The following is a 21,882-nucleotide window of genomic DNA, read 5'->3' as shown; positions in this document are numbered from 1 at the left end:
ATATGCGAAGTAAACAAGAAAGCAGGGGAACCATGAAGTGACTGTTATGGCTTCAGTATATCATCATCAGCAAAACTAAATCAGGCATTAGTTTATTACAGAACAAAAACCATTTAAAAATTTATGAAATCACTTCATCTTTCCGTAAAAATTTGTATGTCGTGTATTTTTTCTATGACGCTAGACATTTCTTTGTTTGCTTTTACCATAATTCAAATTACAGTGAAAATCAATGTATGAGTTGAGTCGAGGTAACATCACTGTCCACGAAAGTTCATTCATTCGAATAAACGAGTCTAAGGTACCTCGGACGGCTGACCGACGTTTTGATAGTTGAACTCACCTTAATTGAATTTGGCATTGTCGGCCCTTCGCTTGTCACTAAAAATTTTATTGCAATCCAACACCACAAGTGGTTTTTAGAGGCTTCCGATAGTTAGATTAACATGCCGAAATTCAAGTGAGCATGCCAAGCACATTTTAATATGGTTGGTCAAATGAATGCACAATTGTGGCGCAATTTAAACACAGCTTTGTTGACATGAATCTGAGAAAATGAAACACCTGGTAACGAAATGTCCACATTAGCGTGTCATCTTTCGAGAGAATCTTCTTCTTTACGAATACGTCTCTTATGAACGAAATTTCATCCGTATAGTTTTTCAATCAAACTGACGTTGTCTGTTAAGAACAGAAAAAAAAACTATTGATTGTTGTTACAGGTGGACATTTTTAAGCCTAATAATGTAAGACTGAAGAAAAAATATCACCATGAGAAATAATTTGAAGCGCATGCTACCAAACGCCTTTGCAGTCCAAAATTATTTTGTGTTTGTAAAACCATAAGTCTTTTACTTAAAGATCCTGCCCCCGGTTCTTGACCAATCCCCCTTTGTGGGTGTGCGCCAGAATAACAAGGATCATCATCATCATCATCATTCTTGCACTCTGACGGAGGCAGTGCTGCGTTAACAGACCCCTGTATACTTGTAGGCTATTAAACACAAAAGTCCACCATGGCACCAAACCCCGAAATACATGTTCAGCAAAACCCCCTTCTCGACATCAACCCTCTTGTCAGTGGTATCTTTCTTTAGGAGGGGGAGGGGGGAAGAAAATTCTCCACTTTCGCTCATATGCTCTGATAGTGCCCTGTGTTTCAGGACTTCAAAAACGTCGAGTACCGGGAGAAGGCCATTAAGAGTTCTACACAGGAAGGCCAATCTAAGGTTGTCCAGAGGGTCTGCGAGAGGACGGAGAGGCATGGCCTCTAGACTGCAACATCACATAAGCCAACAGTTTTTTTTCTTTTTAACTTTTAAACAAGCCTTTCTAGGGAGAACCCAAATATTCTTTTTGTGTGTATTAACTTCTCACCTTGGTAAGAAGTTAAAAGTTAAAACTTCATTTAGCCTGGGGTCCACCATAGAACTTGACTAGCTGGCTCCTCAGATTCTGAATAAGGTTCCCTGTCTGTGCGTCCCCTGTGATTTTTCTTACATTTTCTCATTGGATGTAAACCTCGCCGGGCAGAAGGTCAGGAGAGTTGGGAGGCTTGAAGCGATAAAGGCCCACATTGACAAACCAACTTCAGCCTTACCTCGCGCTCTCCTCAAGTTTATATATACTGTGTGCATACATTACAAGGGCACGAAAAATAGTAACAGCGTAAAAGGTATCAAGATTGGTTCATGAGTAGTGGCCTAATTTGTTCATCAAGCCGGTGCCGTAAGCAGAATTTTCTTCTTTTTTTTTTTTGGGGGGGGGGGGGGTGAGTTTGTCGTCATGATTTCAGTGGTAAAGGGAGGGGGGGAGGTAACCTTAAAATTGACATTTTTCGCTCTGTATGCCAAGGATGACAAAAACTTTGGGAGGGGGGTGGGCACGGGTTTATTGTGCCATCTGCTAGCTACGACGCTGTGTGAAGCGCAATGAAGGCGTAAAGGCGATAAGAAAAACTAGAGGTAACCATGAGATTGGTTTGCGAATACAGGCAAAATAATGGTTGTCAAGGCAGCGTCACTGGAACCAAGGTGTCGACCTCGGAGCCCATCTTCGTCGAAGCAGCAGTTTGCATCCTGACGGTGGCTATAGTCGTCTTATCGTGCGGTTGGCTACCAGGACTCACTGTTTGGCGATTTTTCTCACACCTGTGAAAAGTGTAGATCCGACGAGTGGTGGCATAATTACAGAATAAAATTCGATAAGCAGTGCTAAGGGGCCATTCTCTGGCTAGCCGGATCTCACATACGTGGAATGACATTGTTCATGACCTTTCACGGTGTTGCCAGCAACAACGCCATGGGACGTCAGACAATCAACCTTTAAAATTAGCATGGCAAAGGGTGATGAGGCATCTTTTGGCAGAAAAAAAAGAAGGCCAAGCTATGAAAGCTTCCGCTAACCTCTGTGAGTCATTTTACCACGGATTAACAAACTTTCAGCGCTCTAAGGTCTACAGAAGACTTAGATGTAGATCCTAAATTTTTGGCTCAAACCAACCCTGGGGGATCGGCGAAGAATTGAGTAGCTTAACAATAGAACAACACACACACACACATATATATAATATATATATATATATATATATATATATATGTGTGTGTGTGTGTGTGTGTGTGTGTGTGTGTGTGTGTGTGTGTGTGTGTGTGTGTGTGTGTGTGTGTGTGTGTGTGTGTGTGTGTGTGTGTGTGTGTGTGTGTGTGTGTGTGTGTGTGTGTGTGTGTGTGTGTGTGTGTGTGTAAGTACTAGCGAAAAAAAGAATAACAGAAATATTGACGCGCTTTCTTTTCCGCGGGCATCTTCATTTTCAATCTCGTTCCCAATTGCACAGTGGAAGAAGGAAATTTTTAATATACTCCTATAAGTTTCGTACAACGTCTTGCGAAAGTTCCTGCGTTCACACACACGCTCACACACTTATGGTGGAAGAAAAATGACCGTCAACAGATGAGAGGTAACAACGCAGGCTTCAGGGCTCGCACGCGCAACACAACTTCAGCTTCTTGACTTCGTCTTCGAAAGGTGTCTTCGACATCCCCTTGGTTGCTCCATGAAATAAACCGACATATATATTTTTGGAGGAGTCTCAATAATCGCCATCACTTAATGCCGGGATACAAAATAGAGAGGAAGCACCACGGTTAAGCATCGAGGACTGCTGCTGGGCAAGTGCCAATCATGGCAGGATCATCATCATAACAGTAATAATAAGCGAGAATAAAGCCACAACAATTGCCACAAATGCAGGATAATTCTTTTCAAGCCAATACGCTATAATGTCTTTAAAAAAACAAGGTTTGTAAACATTACGGAGAATGGTCGCTTGCATCCTGTACTGTCCACAACTTTTAAGATTTTCGCTCAAATGCAGCGGTATGTGAAGCTGCGCTCGTTGGTGGTGCCTGCGTTTAGCTAATAATCAAAAATGTTGTTCTGGCATGCGTACGTAACGATGTTACAGGCCATGCACCAAAAGGGTTCAACATGAAACACGCCTAGTTGTTGTTAGGAATAAGAACGTAATGACAGGCATAACGTTATTAGCGATAACGTCAAAGGACGTGAGAGAAGTGGCATCCTAAACGAATTTTATGTCCTACACATGGGCACTAACTGCGTGTCCTTCGTAATAATTACATTTAGCCGTGTTAGTTTGCAAGTCGACTAGCCATTTCTACTAGTCTTAACCGACTTGCCGATTGGCTTAGCGGTTCGTTGCATTAGCACAAACCCAAGAGCCAGTCACACATACATTTGAACTTTTAACGCACACATCACCCATAATTTGTCTATTATTCAGTCCAACAATCGCGTGTTGACTGAAAAATGCCTACGGAAATGAGGGTGGCGTCTATAGACACGACCACGATTCACATAGGCATTTTTGTTTCTTGATGGACAAGCTGATAAACACTAATCACAACAACACAAAATAAAACATGAACTTTTCGTATTCACACATCATTTCACAATTAGCAGGTGACTCCGAGAAAGCTGCTTCATTATACTGTGATCGGAAAAGAATCACTCCCATGTTTTGAAGAAAAAAACACGTTTTTCATGTGCGAGAATGTCTGCGAAGCTCCTTTGTTACGAGTCAAAAATTTGGTTTTTAACACCAGGTTCGCACAAATTGTTTAGAAGTCAACTTGCTATGTATGAAATGGAGCGTATTTAAGTAAAAAATCAGAAGACCGTGCAGTAATGTTTACCCTTATCAAAAAAAGTCCAAGAGTATTTAGTTACTCATCACAGTTTGTTTCGGACTTTAACACATCGACGACCGTTGTTTTCTTTTTTTTTTCCTTTTTTAGTGCAAGGTCACAAAATGGGAAACTTATTCCTGTCGACATTTACAGTTGTTTTTAGAATTTGTTAGTTTTAGTAGTGACTAGTTGCTTCCTTTAACAACAAGCTGGACCAGTTCAACAGTACAGTCCAAGAAGAAAATCAAACTTTGGCAAGTAATTGAAGACAGCATTTTGAAAGGTACAAAACGTAAAGGAATAAGTAGTCGGCTTTCGCGCGCCCCTCACTGATGCGCAGAACTCCAACAAGACACTTAAAGTGAAGACTTTTTGAACCTGCACTTACAAAAAAATATTTGAGTGCTGTGATTTAGTCACTATTCTAATAATAGGCACATTGCAAAAAAAAGAAAAACTTTGCAAAAGTCGGAGCCCGACCTTTTGAATTATGCACCTGCACACGAACCACACCACGTGCCCGTGACACCACTGGCAGTCGATGTACTTTTTGAACTGGGGCAATCGTAGCTTAAGGAAAATTCTCCGGGCTTCAATGGTTTTTCCCAGTGCCTCCTTCATAATACAACGCACCTCAATGTGTTCACCTATAAAGATTGTTTTGAGAGTGTCTCCATGGGCCAAGCTCGCGGAGATGCTGTCTCTATGACTTTTGAAGTTTACTCATTTGGACGTCTGAATGCTTATTGCATAAATTTTAGCTGCCAGTATCAATTACTCTCTTAATGCCCATGAATTCGTGTATAGAAAGAACGTCGTTGTCATTTATTGTGAGGTCAAGCTTCAGCAAATGATACCTCACCGGAAGCGACAGTTTGAGACGTCATTCGAAAGCGAGAAACCTCAGCTAACGCACCGGCACATCTTAGTGTAGGGCCCGTCTCAGTGTGCTATACGGCAACAAAAACCACTTTGCAGGGCCCTGCCCTTTTTCTTTTCTTCTCTCTATATCACATCTCTCACTACGCTGTCCCTAAAAGCCACGCCTCCTAGAACCACGAAGCAAGCAAGAATAACAATCTGTCCTATATTTATCTGAAACACACTCTGTTTATATAACAAAACAAAAATAGACTTCAGCGACATACATTTTCTTTGTCCTAACAGACGCAGTATTCGCAACAGGCTCGTCCTGTCCCGTCCAATCGAGAAATCTCGATAGTCACTTCTCGAACTTGGAGTATGACTCCAACGAGAAGAACTGAGCGAGGTGAAACTATACAAGGGCTAATCGCCTGTAACGTGACTCTCTACCTGTTTTTGTACGTGTCTGTGTTCGTGTATGTAGATGTGTTCCTGAGAAAAATAATAAAAAAAAACATTACGACTCCTCGCAGGCAAACATTTGTTTTTCAACTGCTATAATCCTATAGAGTACCTAGAAAATATCACATTACCTCTCATACTCTTTCTTTCTTTGTATATTTTTTGCCTCGTCTGGACACAAAGTCATTGACCTAAGAAGGGTGCCTCAATGTTCTCAGCTAGATGGGGCCTATAGTAGTTTCTTCACATGTTGATGACGTTAAACGATCACCCATTCGATTCCCCCATGCCGACGTCGAAGTGCAGCCGTTAACAAACATCGTGTCGACTTGGGTCTTCAAGGTCGTGTCGACTTGACTTCAGTAACACACGAGCTTTTTTTTTTGCGTGTGGCGAGGTTTAAATGGTGAAAGGAAATATGGTCATAGTCATAGGCGTGCCATGCGTTCTCTAAAGAAAGACACGGGGGGGGGGGGGGGGCATGCTTCAACGCAGTGTGCCACCCCATATTGCCCAAGTCTGTCAGAAAAGAGACTGGGTAACGAAGGCCACTCCGTATTACCCAAGTCTGAGAGAGAAGAGGCTAGGTAATTTTTCTCCAAAATTGAAATAGAACGATGACGTGTTTGTCAGAATGACCTGCTTATATTCTCCGAATTTCGGAGGGTCCCGTTTTCGTTATTCATACTCTAGGATTTTTAACTGTATACAAGCATGAATCGAGGAAGAGAAATCGGAGGGTTCATTTCTTTGCTTTAGACAAACTCGATGACAACCAGCCTAATGTGACACTAAGGAATGCAATTGGGGACCTTAATAGTACTGTTTTGAGAGTATAGATTGGGACATTGACCTAAAGGCCATACAGTGGACGAAAAGACAATCTGGAGCCAGCAGTGGTCAAACCTACATCTTCGTTCCAGATAATGAAATACTGTATAGGCATAACCCCCCAGTTTAAACAATCATGGTAGAGGTACGACTGGGTAAGCGAATTGGACTGACCTGGCGCCACACTTTGAGGACGGGGTGGGGGCAGCTCTTTTCTACCTCCCGCAGCCCCTCCATGCGCACGCCAATAATCATGGCGTAGGCATTTCGCAGGTACAAAAAAAAATCCATCTGTACTGCTTCAACGGGTCACACAAAAACGCCAATCACCAACATGAGACGTACGCATGTATGGTCAGAATAAAATGCAGCTTTAACACACGACCTTAGGCCAAGCAATGTGGAGTTGCATAACACTGGTTTTTACGAGAATCAGGGAAAAGCTTGGAAATTAGTCTGTGATGCCAGCTGTGAGACTGTCGATTTACTTATACAGAGCCATCGATCTGTAGTAGGATTCACGACGCTCTCCTTTCGTAAAGGATACCCGCCATTACCCAATAGTGGTCGCTAATAATGTTGCCGGCCTCAGAATTGGACGAATCAAGTGTTTTCTTAGGTGATAAACAGCGTCTCGCACCTCCTGCGAGATTCGTGCCAGTGTGCAAAATATCTGAGGCTGAGAACTTGCATACTTGAGGACCGCGACAGCACCCGAAGTTACATGAGGGAACCTACATGTGAAAAAAATGGTAAACAGGGATTGCGTTCTCGAGCTAGCGATTCGACATGTGAACTTGTCCACCTGCCGAAACACTGGCTCGAACACACAAACCTTCCACCTTCACATTCATGTCGTTATTTTATACCAGAAAACCTATTACATGCAAATTTCTCGGTTTATGCTTCTGAAGTTACACTAAACTGCATCATGGGGTCACATCTAGCGCGCGATCACTGGTAAAATGAGATACAACATTTGTTTCGCCCTGATAGTGAATATTCTCCCCTCCCCCTAAAGAACTTGGAAGCTTCGTTCCAATCCACAGGTTAACACACCAAGCCCAGAGTTGTGAAGCAGTTATAAGGGTGGCGCTGGTGCGCATGCGTCAATGAATGCGTAGCCAAACGACGGCTGTTGTGTTCTATTAAGTTTTGCTCACACTTGTTCCTAGTGGACAATCTAATTTACCTAAAACGACCTAGCCGTCCAACAAGAAAATGCCGCAGCGTGCCCGAGAGTGCACACTACTTACGGAGTGTAACAAGGCATTCCAAACTATGGAACTTTGATGAACCACTTTTTTTCTGAACTATCTCTTGCCTTTACGAAGGGCCGGAGCATTAGAAGTACGGAAGGGGTCCTCCCCTTCGTAACTTGATTACTACGCCGAGGTTAAGAAGGGCACACTTTTGAGACTAAATATCCAGGAAATACGTCTCCCTGGTACCATGGTCGGCGATCCGGAGCTGCAGGGTAATATTTTGAATTTTGGCTGCGCCACTCTTACGACGCGTAAAATACACTAAAACCACTAATGTCAGTTCAGAGAGAGTGGTTAACGATTTGGTACTCTACTATGGGACAACTGAAAGCCGCCCCTTGGGCTTCACAATTGATTAGGCTGCATGAACTGTATAGTCAAAAGGGCAACTAGCCGAAACACTGTAGAAACTTCCGCACCCATCCATTTTCTTCCTTAGTGCGTAGTTATGTGACTTTCAATGCCCAATGTTCACCAAGTTCGCGGACTGATTCAGCCCTCAACACTGGTTGCTGTACGTGGCCTTGCGTAAAACGAAACTACTATGCTTTGTGTGAATCATTAACAGCGTGCCTCTTCTATACAAACAACTGCTCCAACTTATGCTTACGTAACATTCAAAACTTCTCTACCCCCCCCCCCCACCCTTAGTCGAGCCCACTGTAAGCAAACACACCGCACTACAGCTTGGTACAGAGCACAACGCTAGCGCCGCCTACATCTGGCCGACACATATATTATACTTTCTATATTATGGCGATGGAGGAGACGTATACGACGTGTGAAGACGTGTACTTGCGTCTGAGCTGGTGTGCTACCTTCACCCAGGCATGGCCGCTTTGCCCTGAGAAGAAGACTGCGTAAACACCTCAGATCTACTGGATCCACGTCAATGTGACTGGCAGGATGGAAGTTTTGCGACGCAACGATAAGGACATTCCCATTCTCCGCCAAAAGTCATCAAGCCAACGCGTTCCCACGTCTCTCACATCTTTGTCTCGGGCGGCTGTTTCTGCTTCGTCCCCATGCATTTCACTCTATTATGGCAACTTAAGGGCGTCCTCAAGACACGCGTTCGTAGCGTCTGAAAGTCAAGAAGTGAAAAACAATACTGCATGCGAAATTAATCGTACACATAGGTGTCTGGTCGTGCCACTCGGGTTTCGGCGTCCGTCAGCTTCCTTGACTCACCGCTGTGTTTCGTCATCCTGCCGTAGTGGACTTACTCTTGTCGAAAGAAGCGCGTAGTTAAGATGTGCTCCTCCTGGCAATGCAAACTCGTTTAACCATTTTTATAAAATAAATAATTCTTCCAAAAGTCCACTTAGGCTGTAAGATATGTATCCACTGTAATTCCTAATTCAAACCTGAACCATTCGTTTCGTTCAAGTAATAATCTCTAAAAAAATATTTCTCGTTATTAAGAAAATCTGAAATATAAGTGCTCATCCGCGATCCAAAAAGAGAAACGATAGTATCAGCTTACATTGGCCAAACTAATATATTTTAAGCCGTATCTCATTGTGTCTATAAAGTCCGACACAGATAGCAAATGTGCGGTGTTTTCAATTCGTTTTGCCATTGGATTCGCACTTGTGATTCATCTATGGCCGGCATAGAAAATACACATTAGACGCTACACTGCAAACAAGAGAAGCGAACATGCTTGGCGTCTCTTAAATACTTAGCGTCAATGACTTCGCGATGTCATGCATGTAGAGGTACAGGCTTGCTAACGTGTGAACAAAAGCTTACAGCGTACGCTAAACGACAGTACTTTGCCGTAAAATCAGCACGTTGGTGTCAACTTTTTGGCGCGTTGCGCATCAGTTATACAGACTCCAAGCCCTGAGCATGACAACCTAACTCTTCGGAATCTATGTGTACCGCATGAAGTGCGAGGTATCTGAGTTACATAAGTGCATCAGCTCTGGTTTGTTCTTGAAAGAGTAACGTAGTTGGCTCGAGAACTTTTGGCGACGAGGGAACTTTCTTTTTCAACCTCCACATGAAGCTGCCATTTTGTGCTGGCAGGAAGACTCGAAAGCATTAAAACGAACTTTGCGAGCTTTGGCTGTTTTAGTACGTCGGTCATCGCAAAAAAGGGTGCAATTTTTTTATGTGCGTGTAAGTGGCCTAAATGGATGGCAAGAACTGTCTTAAACCCGTATGCGAGGTTATGGCGGACATTTTGTTGCGTTTTTGTAGCCTCCGTAAATACTTTCCTGAAACCCGAAAAATTCGGAGGATTGTGTGATGGTATGTAAATCAATTCCTTCTCTTGAAATCAACTCAAGAGCCGTAAGACGACAACGTAAGGCCTCAAAGTGAACGTCTGAATCAATATGGCGGGGCCAAAACAAAAAGTGGGCTCGGAACACCACATCGAATAGGAATGGTAACATCGAAGGACAGTTGGCGATGCGCTGTCATTGTTTCACAGAAAAGAAAAGGATATATAACCTCTGCCCATGCGACAGTTCTTGCTAAATCTGCCATCGATGGAGCGAAAGACAACTGTATACATCGAAAGCGCTCAGCGCAAAATCACAACAAAGCTCCGCTTCTACTACAACTTTGAATTCTCGTCAGGTCGCAGTGTGTTTCTTTTCTTGCTGCCTTTCGCGTTAGCATTACTCGTACGATATCTTCAAGCCCTTCATCTCACAAACGAGTTATTCACGTTTTCGACGCTAATTGTTCATATCAGGCCAGCAAGCAACGTTTTGCCTTCATTCCGCCGCAATCTTCATTTAGACGTCGAGTGTTCCTCGGCGTAATTTTAACTTCAGCAATGTTCATGTGCTGATGAATGATTTCTTTTCCGATCGACAAAGAATTCCTTCTCTACTTAGAGGCTTTCAATTTTCGTCGGGCAAAAACACCTCAACTGCTTCTAGCTACCCCTGTACGGCACTAGAATAGCGATGAAAATTTTCTTTCAAGTTGTTGTCGCTTATTCTATTACGTACGATTTTTATGGTTACTTTCAACAACCGAGCATACCGACACAGACCAGGCAACAAGGTCCACCTATCAGTAAACTCTCTAAATCTGTATATAATCTATAACTTACATAAATTATTTTCTTCACTCAACCTAGTCGACCTTTAACGATCTATATCTTATCTCTTTCTTTAGGCGGACAAATCTATGAGCGCTTCGAATTAACCCGTCAGCGCAAAGAAGAGCCACATTGAAGCACCCTATAAAGCAACATACAGGAATGAAATATAAGAAAAGATTAAAAAATCCAAAACACCACTATAACTGTTTCTGTCACACTTAAGAAGGACACGTCGCCCGCACACCATTTTCCTCGACATCGTCATTGTCAACGGCGTCGAAGCGCAGGGCCAGCGTCGTCGAAACGAAAACGTCTCGAGTGACGTCACTAGTCACAGCGAATACGTTACGGCACACAGCGGTGGCGGTGAAGAATGGGAAACAGCCATCTCGATGACCGGAAGATGCGTCCCTGGCTGCTCGTCAAGAACAGCGACGCTGTCGCCAAGATAGTTCCAGCCGTTTCGTATTCATACTTTCGGGTTCTCACCCCCTTCGGGGGTTCTCACCGGAGTACGTTCTTTCACGGCTGGGTCGGCGTCGTTTTCGGCGTCGGGGGCGGTGGAGGGGACTGCTGCAGAGCCGCCGGATTCTTCGTCGTTTCCTGAACGTCGTCCATGCGGAGGGAAGACCGATCCCAGCTGTCCATCTGCAGGCCCAGCTGGGGCAGGAGAGCCTCTGGGTCACTGGCACGGTGGCTCCAACGCGGAACCTTGAGGGTGCTCGAATTTGCGTCCTCCTCCATCGGTTCTCGGGAACCCCACGAAAACCTGCAAAGGGAGAGGGGCATTATAGTGGTCACTCCGTGAAAGTTTCATGAGAGTGTGCGGATTGCTCGAGTTGATGTGCAGCTCAAGCAAAGTTTTTTACGTGTAGCAATAAAATATGCTCCTGTCAACGTTGGCAGGAAGAGGTGTGACAACGCTAAGTGAGAGTGGTATTTTGTCCGCGATGTAGGATAAGACAAGGTCACCAACAGGAATTATGACTGGTAAGGGTTTTCTTAAGCGTACATAACTGGGCACTAGACTCCATGAAAATCACTGTGTTATGTATTTATTGCGTGAAAGCACGTTTCCTATCCCCGTGGTCACCCGTCATTCCACTTTTTCTCCCTTTTGACTTTTTTTTCTGTACAGGGTGGTAGGCTTGAGCACACTAGCTGAGCCTTTTCAATAAATTGCCTCTCTCTTTGTTGCCTAAATTGAAAACAATAAAAAACGATAGGAGACAGACTAGGGCAGGATATGAAGGAATGGTTAATGTTCAGTCCCCAACTATCATCGTTATTGTAAGCTTTTTTTTTCACGCACACAGTAGGTTGAAGGCTTTTCCCAGTAACTTGGTGCATCTCTCCGGAAATTTTGATAGTCTGGTATTCTTTAACACGCTCTCATATTACATCGTACAGAAGACTCTAATATTTCGCGTCCATCGAAATTCTACCGCCATCATTATTATACAATGCACGGCCTTCAAGGCTGTGGTTTGGGCTCTTTAACCACTGTACCACTGCAATGGACCTTCTGGACATCCATAACATTGACGTGGTTAAGCAAACAAAATGCCCAGTTGCCTCCGTTGCCAAACAAGTTCCAACCTCTCATCAAGTGCCAGGCATATAATACAAGGAAGAGATGCGTAGACAGGATGGTTGCTAGTGCCAATTATATACTGCTCTACTACGTATATCAAAATAGAAGTAATTATCATCATCATCAGCCTGACTACGTCCACTGCAGGACAAAGGCCTCTCCAATGTTCTGCCCGTCAACTCGGTCCTGAGCTTGCCGCTGCCAATTTATACCCGCAAGCTTTTTAATCTCATCTGCCCATCCAACCTTCTGTCTCCCCCTAACCAGCTCGCCTTCTCTGGGAATCCAGTCAGTTACACTCAATGACCAGCGGTTATCCCGTCTGCGCGCTGCATGCCCGGCCCATGTCCATTTCCCAGAAAAGATAGAAGTACCTTCGATTATTTCGGTATTATTCTGAATTTTGATAAATGCGTTCGTATGCATGCTAAGAGGAAGCGTTTTGTACACGTGTCTCTTTTATGTGTTAGTGTTGATGGGCGATTATCAACGTGCTTATGTCAGTCATCGGCCACTCTTCTAAACTTCTGCGCTGAGTCCTAACCTTAACCGTCACCCAAGGTAAGATGATTAGCCTTGAGCATCCGCAAGTCATTTTGTTCTGGGATTGCGAATGCGCGTTGCATCGTGGTGAAGGAACAGAACAGCACTGGGGTTGGTTGAGTTGGTGGGCAAGTGCTGGTGTGGTTTGGGAGGATGGAAGGGGGAAGGGGTGCCAAGTAACCCCTACCTGCCGACGCCCATGTGCTATTACGATGGAAAGAACGCGAACAGCGAAAAACGTGGCTTTCAGCACTGCCACACTCCAACGTCCCTTGACTGCGCTTTGAGAATCTGTGCTTTCTGCTGATGTCACCGTAGCGCTAGAATCTTGTTCTGGCTGTTACTACGCCACGTTTTCTTATCATATGCCGGTCAGGCCTGAAACTGAGAACACTCCAACGATGTCAGATCATTATCCAGGACAATATTCACAGTGCCCCGATTCTCGTAGTGACAGTCAAGAAATATCTGAGTTCGACTGTACTGAAAGCCACGCTTTCCAATGTTCACGTTTCTTCCCACCACGATAGTACATATCTGCAGAGGGCGCTTCCTTTCTGGCAGCTTTCCAGCTAATTCGAGATGTACAGTACAGACGTGAAGACGTTTACCGCGAAGTCTAGAGCGCGTACTGCATGGTGGTTGCAGATACGCCCGCGAATAAACGCCTAGCTCGTCACATGCAGAGTCTGCTTGTGATGTAGTTATCTATCATTCGCATCGCGCAACCTGTGGGTGCAGTCGAAAAAGGTGCACTCGGTTGATGAGGTACGCAACGGCGAAGTAATGCCATCGCTAACACACTGTAAACGTGCCGAGCTTCGATTGCGTATACAAGTGGGTGGCTTTTACGGTACTGTGTAACTTGCGCACCCGTGTCTTACGCTACGCGTGCCCACGTCTTGTACAGACGCTCATGGATTGATTTGGAACAGCGGACATGCGGCTACTCGCGAGTGGCCTCCCCAGCAAGCAAGGCTCGTTACATGGTGCATCTAGAATGCCGTTGCTGGGCGCTGAAACACCTGCGCTGGGCATATCTAGCGTTGTCAGAGAAGAGCTGGGAGCATGAGGACTTTGGCGTACGGTGTGCGTTTTCACGAGCTTAATCACCGGTTATTTTTTGTTACTCTGGGCGTCATTTATCTTTTCGACACCACATGCCTGGTTGGCTAGCATGCCTACAGCTCATGGCGGTGACCTGCACAGTCATAGCTAAAACTTTGGCCGCCACTAAAATGAATTTAACGTATTGCAGTAAAATTGGTAGCCGCAGCGAAACTGGTGTTCAAACATGCATTTAGCATTATCAGCTTGAGGCTAGGCTCCGCCATTATAGATGTACTAGGGAGTGATATTTGATTTCCAGCTATGCCTTTCACGTGCAGAGCATGGCACTATTTTTCTACCAGCGTGCTCAATCGGTAAGTGGTCGCTTGTCCGGTGTCCCAAATTATTTTGTGAGCACCCGTACTGCTAGTCTCCTTAACCGTCTGCGGCATCCCCGTTCTGGGAACTGACATGCTCGAATAGTTGGAAAAAATTTTGGGCTCTTCCTTCAACCCTGCAGTATGTGTTCGCGCGCCTTTGCGCATACGCATGGCCGCCATCGCCGCCAGAGCAAGCTCCGTGCAGCCACGCGTACCAGGCGGCCAGGACGTGTGTGTGTCTCTGTCGCAGAGGCCGCCGCCCTTTCACCTGGCCACGACGTGTCCGTGCGGCGAACAAGACGAGGGGGCCTCCAGCTTGTGCAAGTCACTGGTCGAGTGCGAGTGGCGACCGCTGAAACCGCCCGCAGCGCCCCCGACGGCACCCACGACCTCATCACGCCGCTCGGAGGCGTTGCGCAGGTCCACCGTGCTGCCGGACAGGGGTCGGCCTGAGGCTCTCGTGGCAGTCGGTGACGTCGCTGAGGTCGTGATGCTGGAGATCATCATGGAGCTCGCCACGCCACCCGGCATGCCAGTGACCCCCGTGGCGCTCGTGGAAGCGCCGACGTTGACCAGTGAGTTGCCCGTCAGGCTCGTGCCGCCGGGGAAGTTCGTGGGTAGCGTGCCAACCAGCGGTCCGCACACGGACGTCTTTTTCTTGGTGCTCGAACCAAAGTGGAAGAATCTGAAAAAAGGAAGTTCGGGCGATCACCGAATAGGTATCACTTTAGTCCTACATCTTGAAACAGCTAAAGATTGATGCTTGAAGAGATGACAAAGCCGTGAACATGGGCTGTCCTTCGTGACATAATTTTGACGAATGGACTTGCTCTCTACAAGGCTGCAAATTTGGTTCAAGCGACAGTCCTTGGTTACAAGTTTTTTCATCTAACCTCACACTTGTACGATAAGCGCCGGGATAATGTTAACCATCAAACGTAAGCTTCCCAAGCACCCATATGACTACGGCAGTGGAAGTACCCACTCAACAATGACTTAGCACACTGTGATAACCTGGAAATGAAGCAATGATAAAACGTGACGTACATGAAGAAATCGATGCTGTGCAGAATACAAAAACCCTCACGCGTAGACATACAATCATCATCGGGTGAAAATCGTATTGTGGCAGAAGTCTTGAAGGTGCTAGGTTTTCGTTTCTTATTAAAAAGGAAAGCTTTGGAAGCCATGGTTTGAATGCGAATGCCTAAGTCGATGGAAAACAATTGCTGAAGTGCCCAATTGTCGTCAAAATTTTACAAACCACAAGGTCTGAGGGAATCATAGGATGTTCTAGCAATGTGTTACTGTTTATTCGGTCAAACTGCACAGTGTACGTGTTTGCATGTTCGTGAAACAGGCTAGCTATGTCAATTAAGTTATCTGCTGAAACATCTGGAACATTCAAGTTTTGATGGTGTCTCTTCCAATGGCGCAGCCAATGGGTGGCACACCTAGCACGTGCTCCGTCCACCTTTAGATTTATTTTTCTGCTATGGTGTAGGCTTTCAAAGCAACTCGCTTTTCAAAGCAACGTCTAGTGGCGCACTGCTCTTGACATGACTGGCAATATTCATGGTGATTCTTTCACCACACCTCCACCCCCGCCTCCTCGCAAGAGCAGAGCTCTGGGATTGCATCAGTGACACCTCAAATGTAACTATTGCTGACTAGCCCTGCTTCCGCCTGAATGATTAGCACATGCGCGAACGTATACACGCTGCCACTGCTGTCAAATAGGGCGACATGCCTATCCCAAGTAACACATAGCTCGACCGCGCGAGCGTCGCGTTAAAATTTGAGCTTGGGTTGTATAGACACAGAGCAGAATCATACCTTAACCACCTTCCCGGCCCTCACGTCAGATCAGAAACGTGTCCACCCTCCTTTAACGCCGAAACGAGTGTCTGCCTACGTCACTGGCCTCGTAGTCATTAAACGTGCGACGATGATGCACAGAGTGTCTGCATACGTCACTGGCCACGTAGTCATTAAACGGGCGACGATGACGCACACATGTGGCAAACTTTGTGCTGAATCACCTTTTTCGCTGCCCCTGTGCTTGTTGCAGCGCCTGCGCCTTTGCCATGAGTCGGCGGAAGTGTTCGGAGCGCGTGAAACGCGTGTACGTGTCCTTCTTCATCAGGGCGAAGACGTGGTGCTGCGCGGCGTCCAAGCTGAACCGCGTGGGCCGCTCGTGCACCTCCTGCTGCGTGCGCTCCAGTGTCTCGCTGTCCAGGTTCACCTCGCACGGAGAACCCCGGCACAGGAACTCCCTGCGAAGGAGCCAGTCGTGCATCGTGATTTTTAAGCTTCATTGGATAATATATACCCAGACATAGGGGGAATGTGGCAATTTTTTTAAAACTTGTTGTTCCGCTAATTTTTGTCGGGGAATGTACCTCGCGTGGTGAAATTTGCGTTGTGAAGCGGCAGGTGGCATACTATTAGCGCACAGTGAAACTAGAGATGACAGTGGTCTGCAATTAGTAATAGAAAATATTGAAAATACTGACAATGAGGCCAAAAAAAGGTAGAGGAGACGTCAAGTGTACTCTTTAATGTGTATTGCAGGAATAGCGATATAAATAGGAACAAAATAAAGATAGACGAAAAACAACGTTTCGATGACAGGCGTCGAACCTGAAACTTTCAGATCTGAAAGTGGCAATTCAGTCTCTGGCAGCGGCAAGTTGCCTTTTCCTTGCACATTTCAGTGCACGTTAAAGAACCCCAGGTGGTCTAAATTTCTGGAGTCCTCAACTACAGCGTCTCTCATAATCAGATGGCGATTTTGGGGCGCTAAACCCCACATATCATCAATCAAGCTTTTTTTCCGCTTTACATTCTTCCCAGTTATATTCTACTTACAATACACGTAAAACTGTGTAAGTAATGTTTGTTCACCTTTCTTGGCTTTATATTCTACTGCTTTTAGCTCGGGTAGTGTCGGACCTAGAAACCAGCCCCTCGAAATTCTCTTGCTTCGTTGATTGTTAGATAGTATTTGGTGGTCTCAACGAGTGGCCCGAAATCAGTGCTGTCGCACGGACATTTCTTCACAATAAAGAAACGTGTTTTCATAATTATTATTAGGAGAACGTCGAACGAGCTGTAAGGAGCAGAGTAACGGGCACTCACTCGTAGATTGCGGCCACTTTGCGGGGCATGTCCTGCTGCGAGCCGTGTCGCAGGTCCTGGACGGCCTTCCAGAAGAGTATGTTTTCGTGGCTGTACTCGGTGCGCAGATACTGTTCAAACTCGTGCGCTCCCATGGGGTCTGCCAGGAGCTCCTCCAGAGACAGGTTCCACCGCTGCAGGCGCCTTTCCGTGGGCACCTCTGCCCTGTAGGTGCGAGGAAATGTTCAGAACATCATATTGCAACTACAGATGTTTTTTTAAGACGATAGTTTTTCTTGAGGACTTTCGACGCCAAAATTCTGGTCTGTCTCTCTGTCTGTCTGTCTGTCTGTCTGTCTGTCTGTCTGTCTGTCTGTCTGTCTGTCTGTCTGTCTGTCTGTCTGTCTGTCTGTCTGTACATTTGTCTGTTTGTCCGCGCTAACTATATCCTAAACGGCACTGTGGCACCCGACGATACGTCAAACGGCCAACCCCATCCGCAGCGCCCACCAATATTTAGTAGCTCAAGTTTCAGCGTTCATACTTGTGTGATTGTCAATTCAAAAGCATTTCTTGTGCATATCTGAGGCACCATAGCAGAACGTCGATATTTTCTATGTGTGCCTTTGTACTAGAGAAGGCACACACAAGTAATTCTAAGGACCGTAGCGTTTATCACGCTGCGCTAACAGTGCAATGCGATGTTCAAAAAGGCAAGTGTTTCCAAAGCTTTGCTAAGACAATGCGGTGGTGGCACCTGTCTGTCACTTCGTGTTCTACACCTTATCGTTTCCGAGACATGCGCGCATCTTTCTCCGTGGGCGCGCACTCCTTCCTTCGTTTTCGAAGATAACTGCCAGATGGCGCTCGTGTCTAACGTGCCTCGATGCGCTCGTTTGCCTCCACTGCACGGATCGAGGCTCTCTAACGCAGTGCTTTCAGAATACAATTCACCGGTTTTCTCACACAGAACATCAAATAAAATTTTTGTTCACTCGCTCCACACGTAAGACTATCGTCTTTCGACGACATTTGCAGTGAAATATGCAGATACGGGGCCAATTTTTTTATTATACTGGTCTCTTAACGGGTAATGACCACTTGACGCAACACTTGCTGCAGTGATCTGAAAATTGTGCGAATTGGTTTCAGACCGGTCTGTCAAGACTACGTTGAGTGTATCCGTGTTTGTCCTTGATACAACACGAACCGAGCGTTGGGTCAGTTCAGTTTGTAATACTGAGGATGAGATTTTGCGCACGGACAACAAGTAAAAGAGCACAGACAGGCCCAGAGCTCCAGCGATAACGCTTAATGTTCGGTGTGGCCCCGTGACAATAAAAGAAAATCGATTGACTAGTCCCTGTCTTTTGTACTTGTCGCAACTATTTTGCCAGCCGGCTATTACGTGTGGTTCAGATAATAGCAGTGAGCGCAGTGCAGAACTCGGCAGAAAGACAGACAACAGCGCTGGGTCTAAGCATCACTATGAAATTCACAACCGTCATTAAGGGGCATGTTGTGAAAATGCAAGATAAGCACTGGCATTAGGAGCATTCTAGAGTTTAAGACAAAAGCGCGAAAAGGGGGGTAGAAAGTTAAGTTGTAGGATGATATTATGACGTTCGTTAGGATAACGGAGCCACAGTGAGCACAGTAATGTTTTCATTGGAACAGCTGCCCTTGTTCTGCAGTGGGTGGAGTCATGCTGTTGCTGACGATGATGGTGAATAACGTGCCAGCATTCAAATTATGACAGGTAGATTGCCACTATCCCTCAAGAGAAAGGTATATAACAGCTGTATCTTGCCGGTACTTAGCTACAGAGCAGAAACCTGGAGACTTACAAAGATGGTTCAGCCTAAAGTGAGGACGACGCAGCGAGCAATGGAAAGAAAAATGGTAGGTGTAATCTTAAGAGACAAGAAGAGAGCAGAGTGGATTAGGGAACAAACGGGGGTTAAGGATATCATAGCTGAAATCAAGAAGAAGAAATGGACATGAGCCGGGCATGTAGCGCGTAGACAGGATAACCGCTGGTCGTTAAGGGTAACTAACTAGATTCCCAGAGAAGGCAAGCGGGTTAGGGGGAGACAGAAGGTTAGGTGGGCAGATGAGATTAAAAAGTTTGCGGGTATAAATTGGCAGCAGCAAGCACAGGACCGGGTTAACTGGCGGAACATGGGACAGGCTTTTGTCCTGCAGTGGACGTAGTCAGGCTGATGATGATGATAATGATGATGATGATTTCGATTGACTTACGTGCTGCTCTCGAGGGCCCATAGCGTGGGGTCGTCCGTGATCCAAGGATTCCCGGGGTACGGCGGGACGATGAAGCTATCGAAGCACTGGTACTGCTCACATCTACGGAGAAACAGGCACGGTCGTCTATACGTGGTAGTGGACCACCAGCGTCAGGCAGCACCGAGACGCAGGAGAACGCGTACTAACCTCTTTCATCTAAGCAAAGCTTGTTTGAAAAGTCAAGGCACTCGAGATCAAGCGAGGCTTGAACGATACGTTCCAATGTTTAGGACATAGTGAGCGCAGGGGTTTATTGAATTAGTTAGTTATTGATTTGTTCATTGATTCAGATATCTACTAGGACAGATGAACATTTTCGTATATTGTTATAGTAGCAAGCCAATTGTCTGCAAACTCGGCGCAAATACGGCTTACTTGACCCCAACTGAGTTCTGTGTGATGAAGGTTTTGCTGGTACTGGTATTACAGAGAGCCGTCGTTGACAGGTCTTTAGGAAATACGTCAACTAATTAAATACTTCTACTTCTTTTAACGTCAACTAATTTTTTCTACAAAATTTGAAGTTTGCTTGACTAACAATACTTGTGGATCAGGCCCCCAGTGATTGTTTCCCTGTTATGTTTTATCTTGCTAGTGTATTTTTTTGTAACCAATACTGGCCGTAAATACTTTCTATTGAACTGCTCTGTCATTTGGTTCATTAGGTATGTTGCTACATTTGTCTTTTGTGAACGATTCAGAAATATACCTTTTTCGTACTGCACCCCTTACACTATGCCTCAACAGAGGCTTGTAAGGTATTTTATATAAACAAATAAATACATAAATCAAACTTTTTAATAACTAGATATTTTAGAGTAGAACATAGGCTGGTTATTCAGAAAACATGAACCGTCTGCATACGCGCCTGCAAAAGCCTTAAACATTGAAAACAGTGATGACGCGCACTTTATTACGGAAGTAGTGAGTACTATAATTATTACTGGTGACCTTCGAACGAATGGCTGCTTGTAAATTAGAACGACGCATTCGTTGTAAACGCACCTTGCGAGGATCTGTGACACTTTAGTCCGCGACCGAGCAAGGTTCCTCTTGAGAATTTCAATCTGCAAGAAAGAAATGTCGTACAGCAGTTCAAAAACCGTTCTTACGTGGATCACTCATTATTAATACCACGTTAATTATTATGACTCAGCTCTAGTTGCGCGCAACCTGTTCAGTACGTTACAGCTCATACAAGAGGCTGACCTATTTCTTCTTTTAGAATGCTTCCGTACGCTGCACGCCCTTTATCGATTTTAGCCATCTCTCGTAAATTGTCCCGTTGAGGAACATCTTGGAGTCAGCCCTTGATTAGCCACACAATTCATGATACCTATTTGATGCACACGAGCAGGCTAACTGATGTGAGTTCTTATTGATGCTTGTATTTGTTGTGGTGTCAATAATTCTGTTGCACTAATTATTGTATGGCATAAATATTATCTGCTAGTTAAAACCCTTAAAGAAAGCACCTTCCTCATCTTGCTTGGTAAAGGGAACGAATTGTTTCAATCTGCTTTGTTTAAAGCTATCGCGAGAAAGTCATTGTTCAGTCCCTTTTGTGGTACCTGCAATGTCGTAAACTATTAGTAGACTAAAGAAAAGTGCTTGTCATTTCAATATAGATTGGCCTTGTGTGAAAAAACACAAGATCCACGTGGGCATCGGGTTTGTGTACCTTACTTACCTCTCGTTTCAAATCGTCTTTTGTCTTTTTCTTCGGCGGGCCTCTCTTGTTGGGCACGGGGCTCTTCTCTAGGCAGCTCGTACATCCGGGCTGCGGAAAGGATGGGTACAACAGAGTACCATGTAGAGTGCCGAGTATGGGCTTTGCGAGCACGTATATATGTCGACGACAGAGTGCGTATATTATTGTTGCTCCATCAATGTATCATTCATGAAGCATGACTTTTCATGGTAATTGTACATTATACGTCATCATGTCACAATACAACTACACTGTTGTTCTTTTTCAATGGTAGAAAATTAAGGCATCTGTGCAACAGAGTGGCTAAGAATGAAAGAAATGCGGAGATGGGCAGCATCATTTTTTTTCTCTGTTTTTTTTTCTTCTACCTCTCTTTTGTTCTCTTTATCCTTTCCCATTTTGTTGTTGTTGTTGTTGTTGTTGTTGTCGTCGTCGTTGTTGTTGTTATTGTTGTTGTTGTTGTAGGGGCGTGCAAGTATTTGA

The 21,882-nt window shown here is 45.1% G+C and overlaps 1 protein-coding gene across 2 annotated transcripts in view; it reads right to left on the bottom strand.

Moving 5' to 3' along the window:
* Positions 1 to 10,786: 10,786 nt before the first annotated feature.
* LOC119179695 (regulator of G-protein signaling 7) overlaps positions 10,787 to 21,882 on the bottom strand; it is a 24,888-nt gene continuing 13,792 nt past the window's right edge. Inside the window, exons 9-15 of one of the 2 annotated variants that reach the window (XM_037430813.2) lie at positions 21,379 to 21,468; positions 20,694 to 20,755; positions 19,647 to 19,748; positions 17,406 to 17,609; positions 16,307 to 16,540; positions 14,533 to 14,949; positions 10,787 to 11,466 (exon numbers count right to left, since the gene is read on the bottom strand). In XM_037430813.2, the coding sequence (XP_037286710.2) occupies positions 11,220 to 11,466; positions 14,533 to 14,949; positions 16,307 to 16,540; positions 17,406 to 17,609; positions 19,647 to 19,748; positions 20,694 to 20,755; positions 21,379 to 21,468 (1,356 nt within the window). In that variant the 3' untranslated portion in view covers positions 10,787 to 11,219. Of the gene's footprint in view, positions 11,467 to 14,479; positions 14,950 to 16,306; positions 16,541 to 17,405; positions 17,610 to 19,646; positions 19,749 to 20,693; positions 20,756 to 21,378; positions 21,469 to 21,882 lie in introns of both variants that reach the window. The other variant, XM_075868810.1, reaches the window with a different exon arrangement.

This window comes from Rhipicephalus microplus, chromosome 7, assembly GCF_043290135.1.
Source record: "Rhipicephalus microplus isolate Deutch F79 chromosome 7, USDA_Rmic, whole genome shotgun sequence".
Lineage (NCBI taxonomy): Eukaryota > Metazoa > Arthropoda > Arachnida > Ixodida > Ixodidae > Rhipicephalus > Rhipicephalus microplus.
Note: the sequence above shows the minus strand (reverse complement) of the source record. Positions and strands in the feature narration are given on the sequence as shown.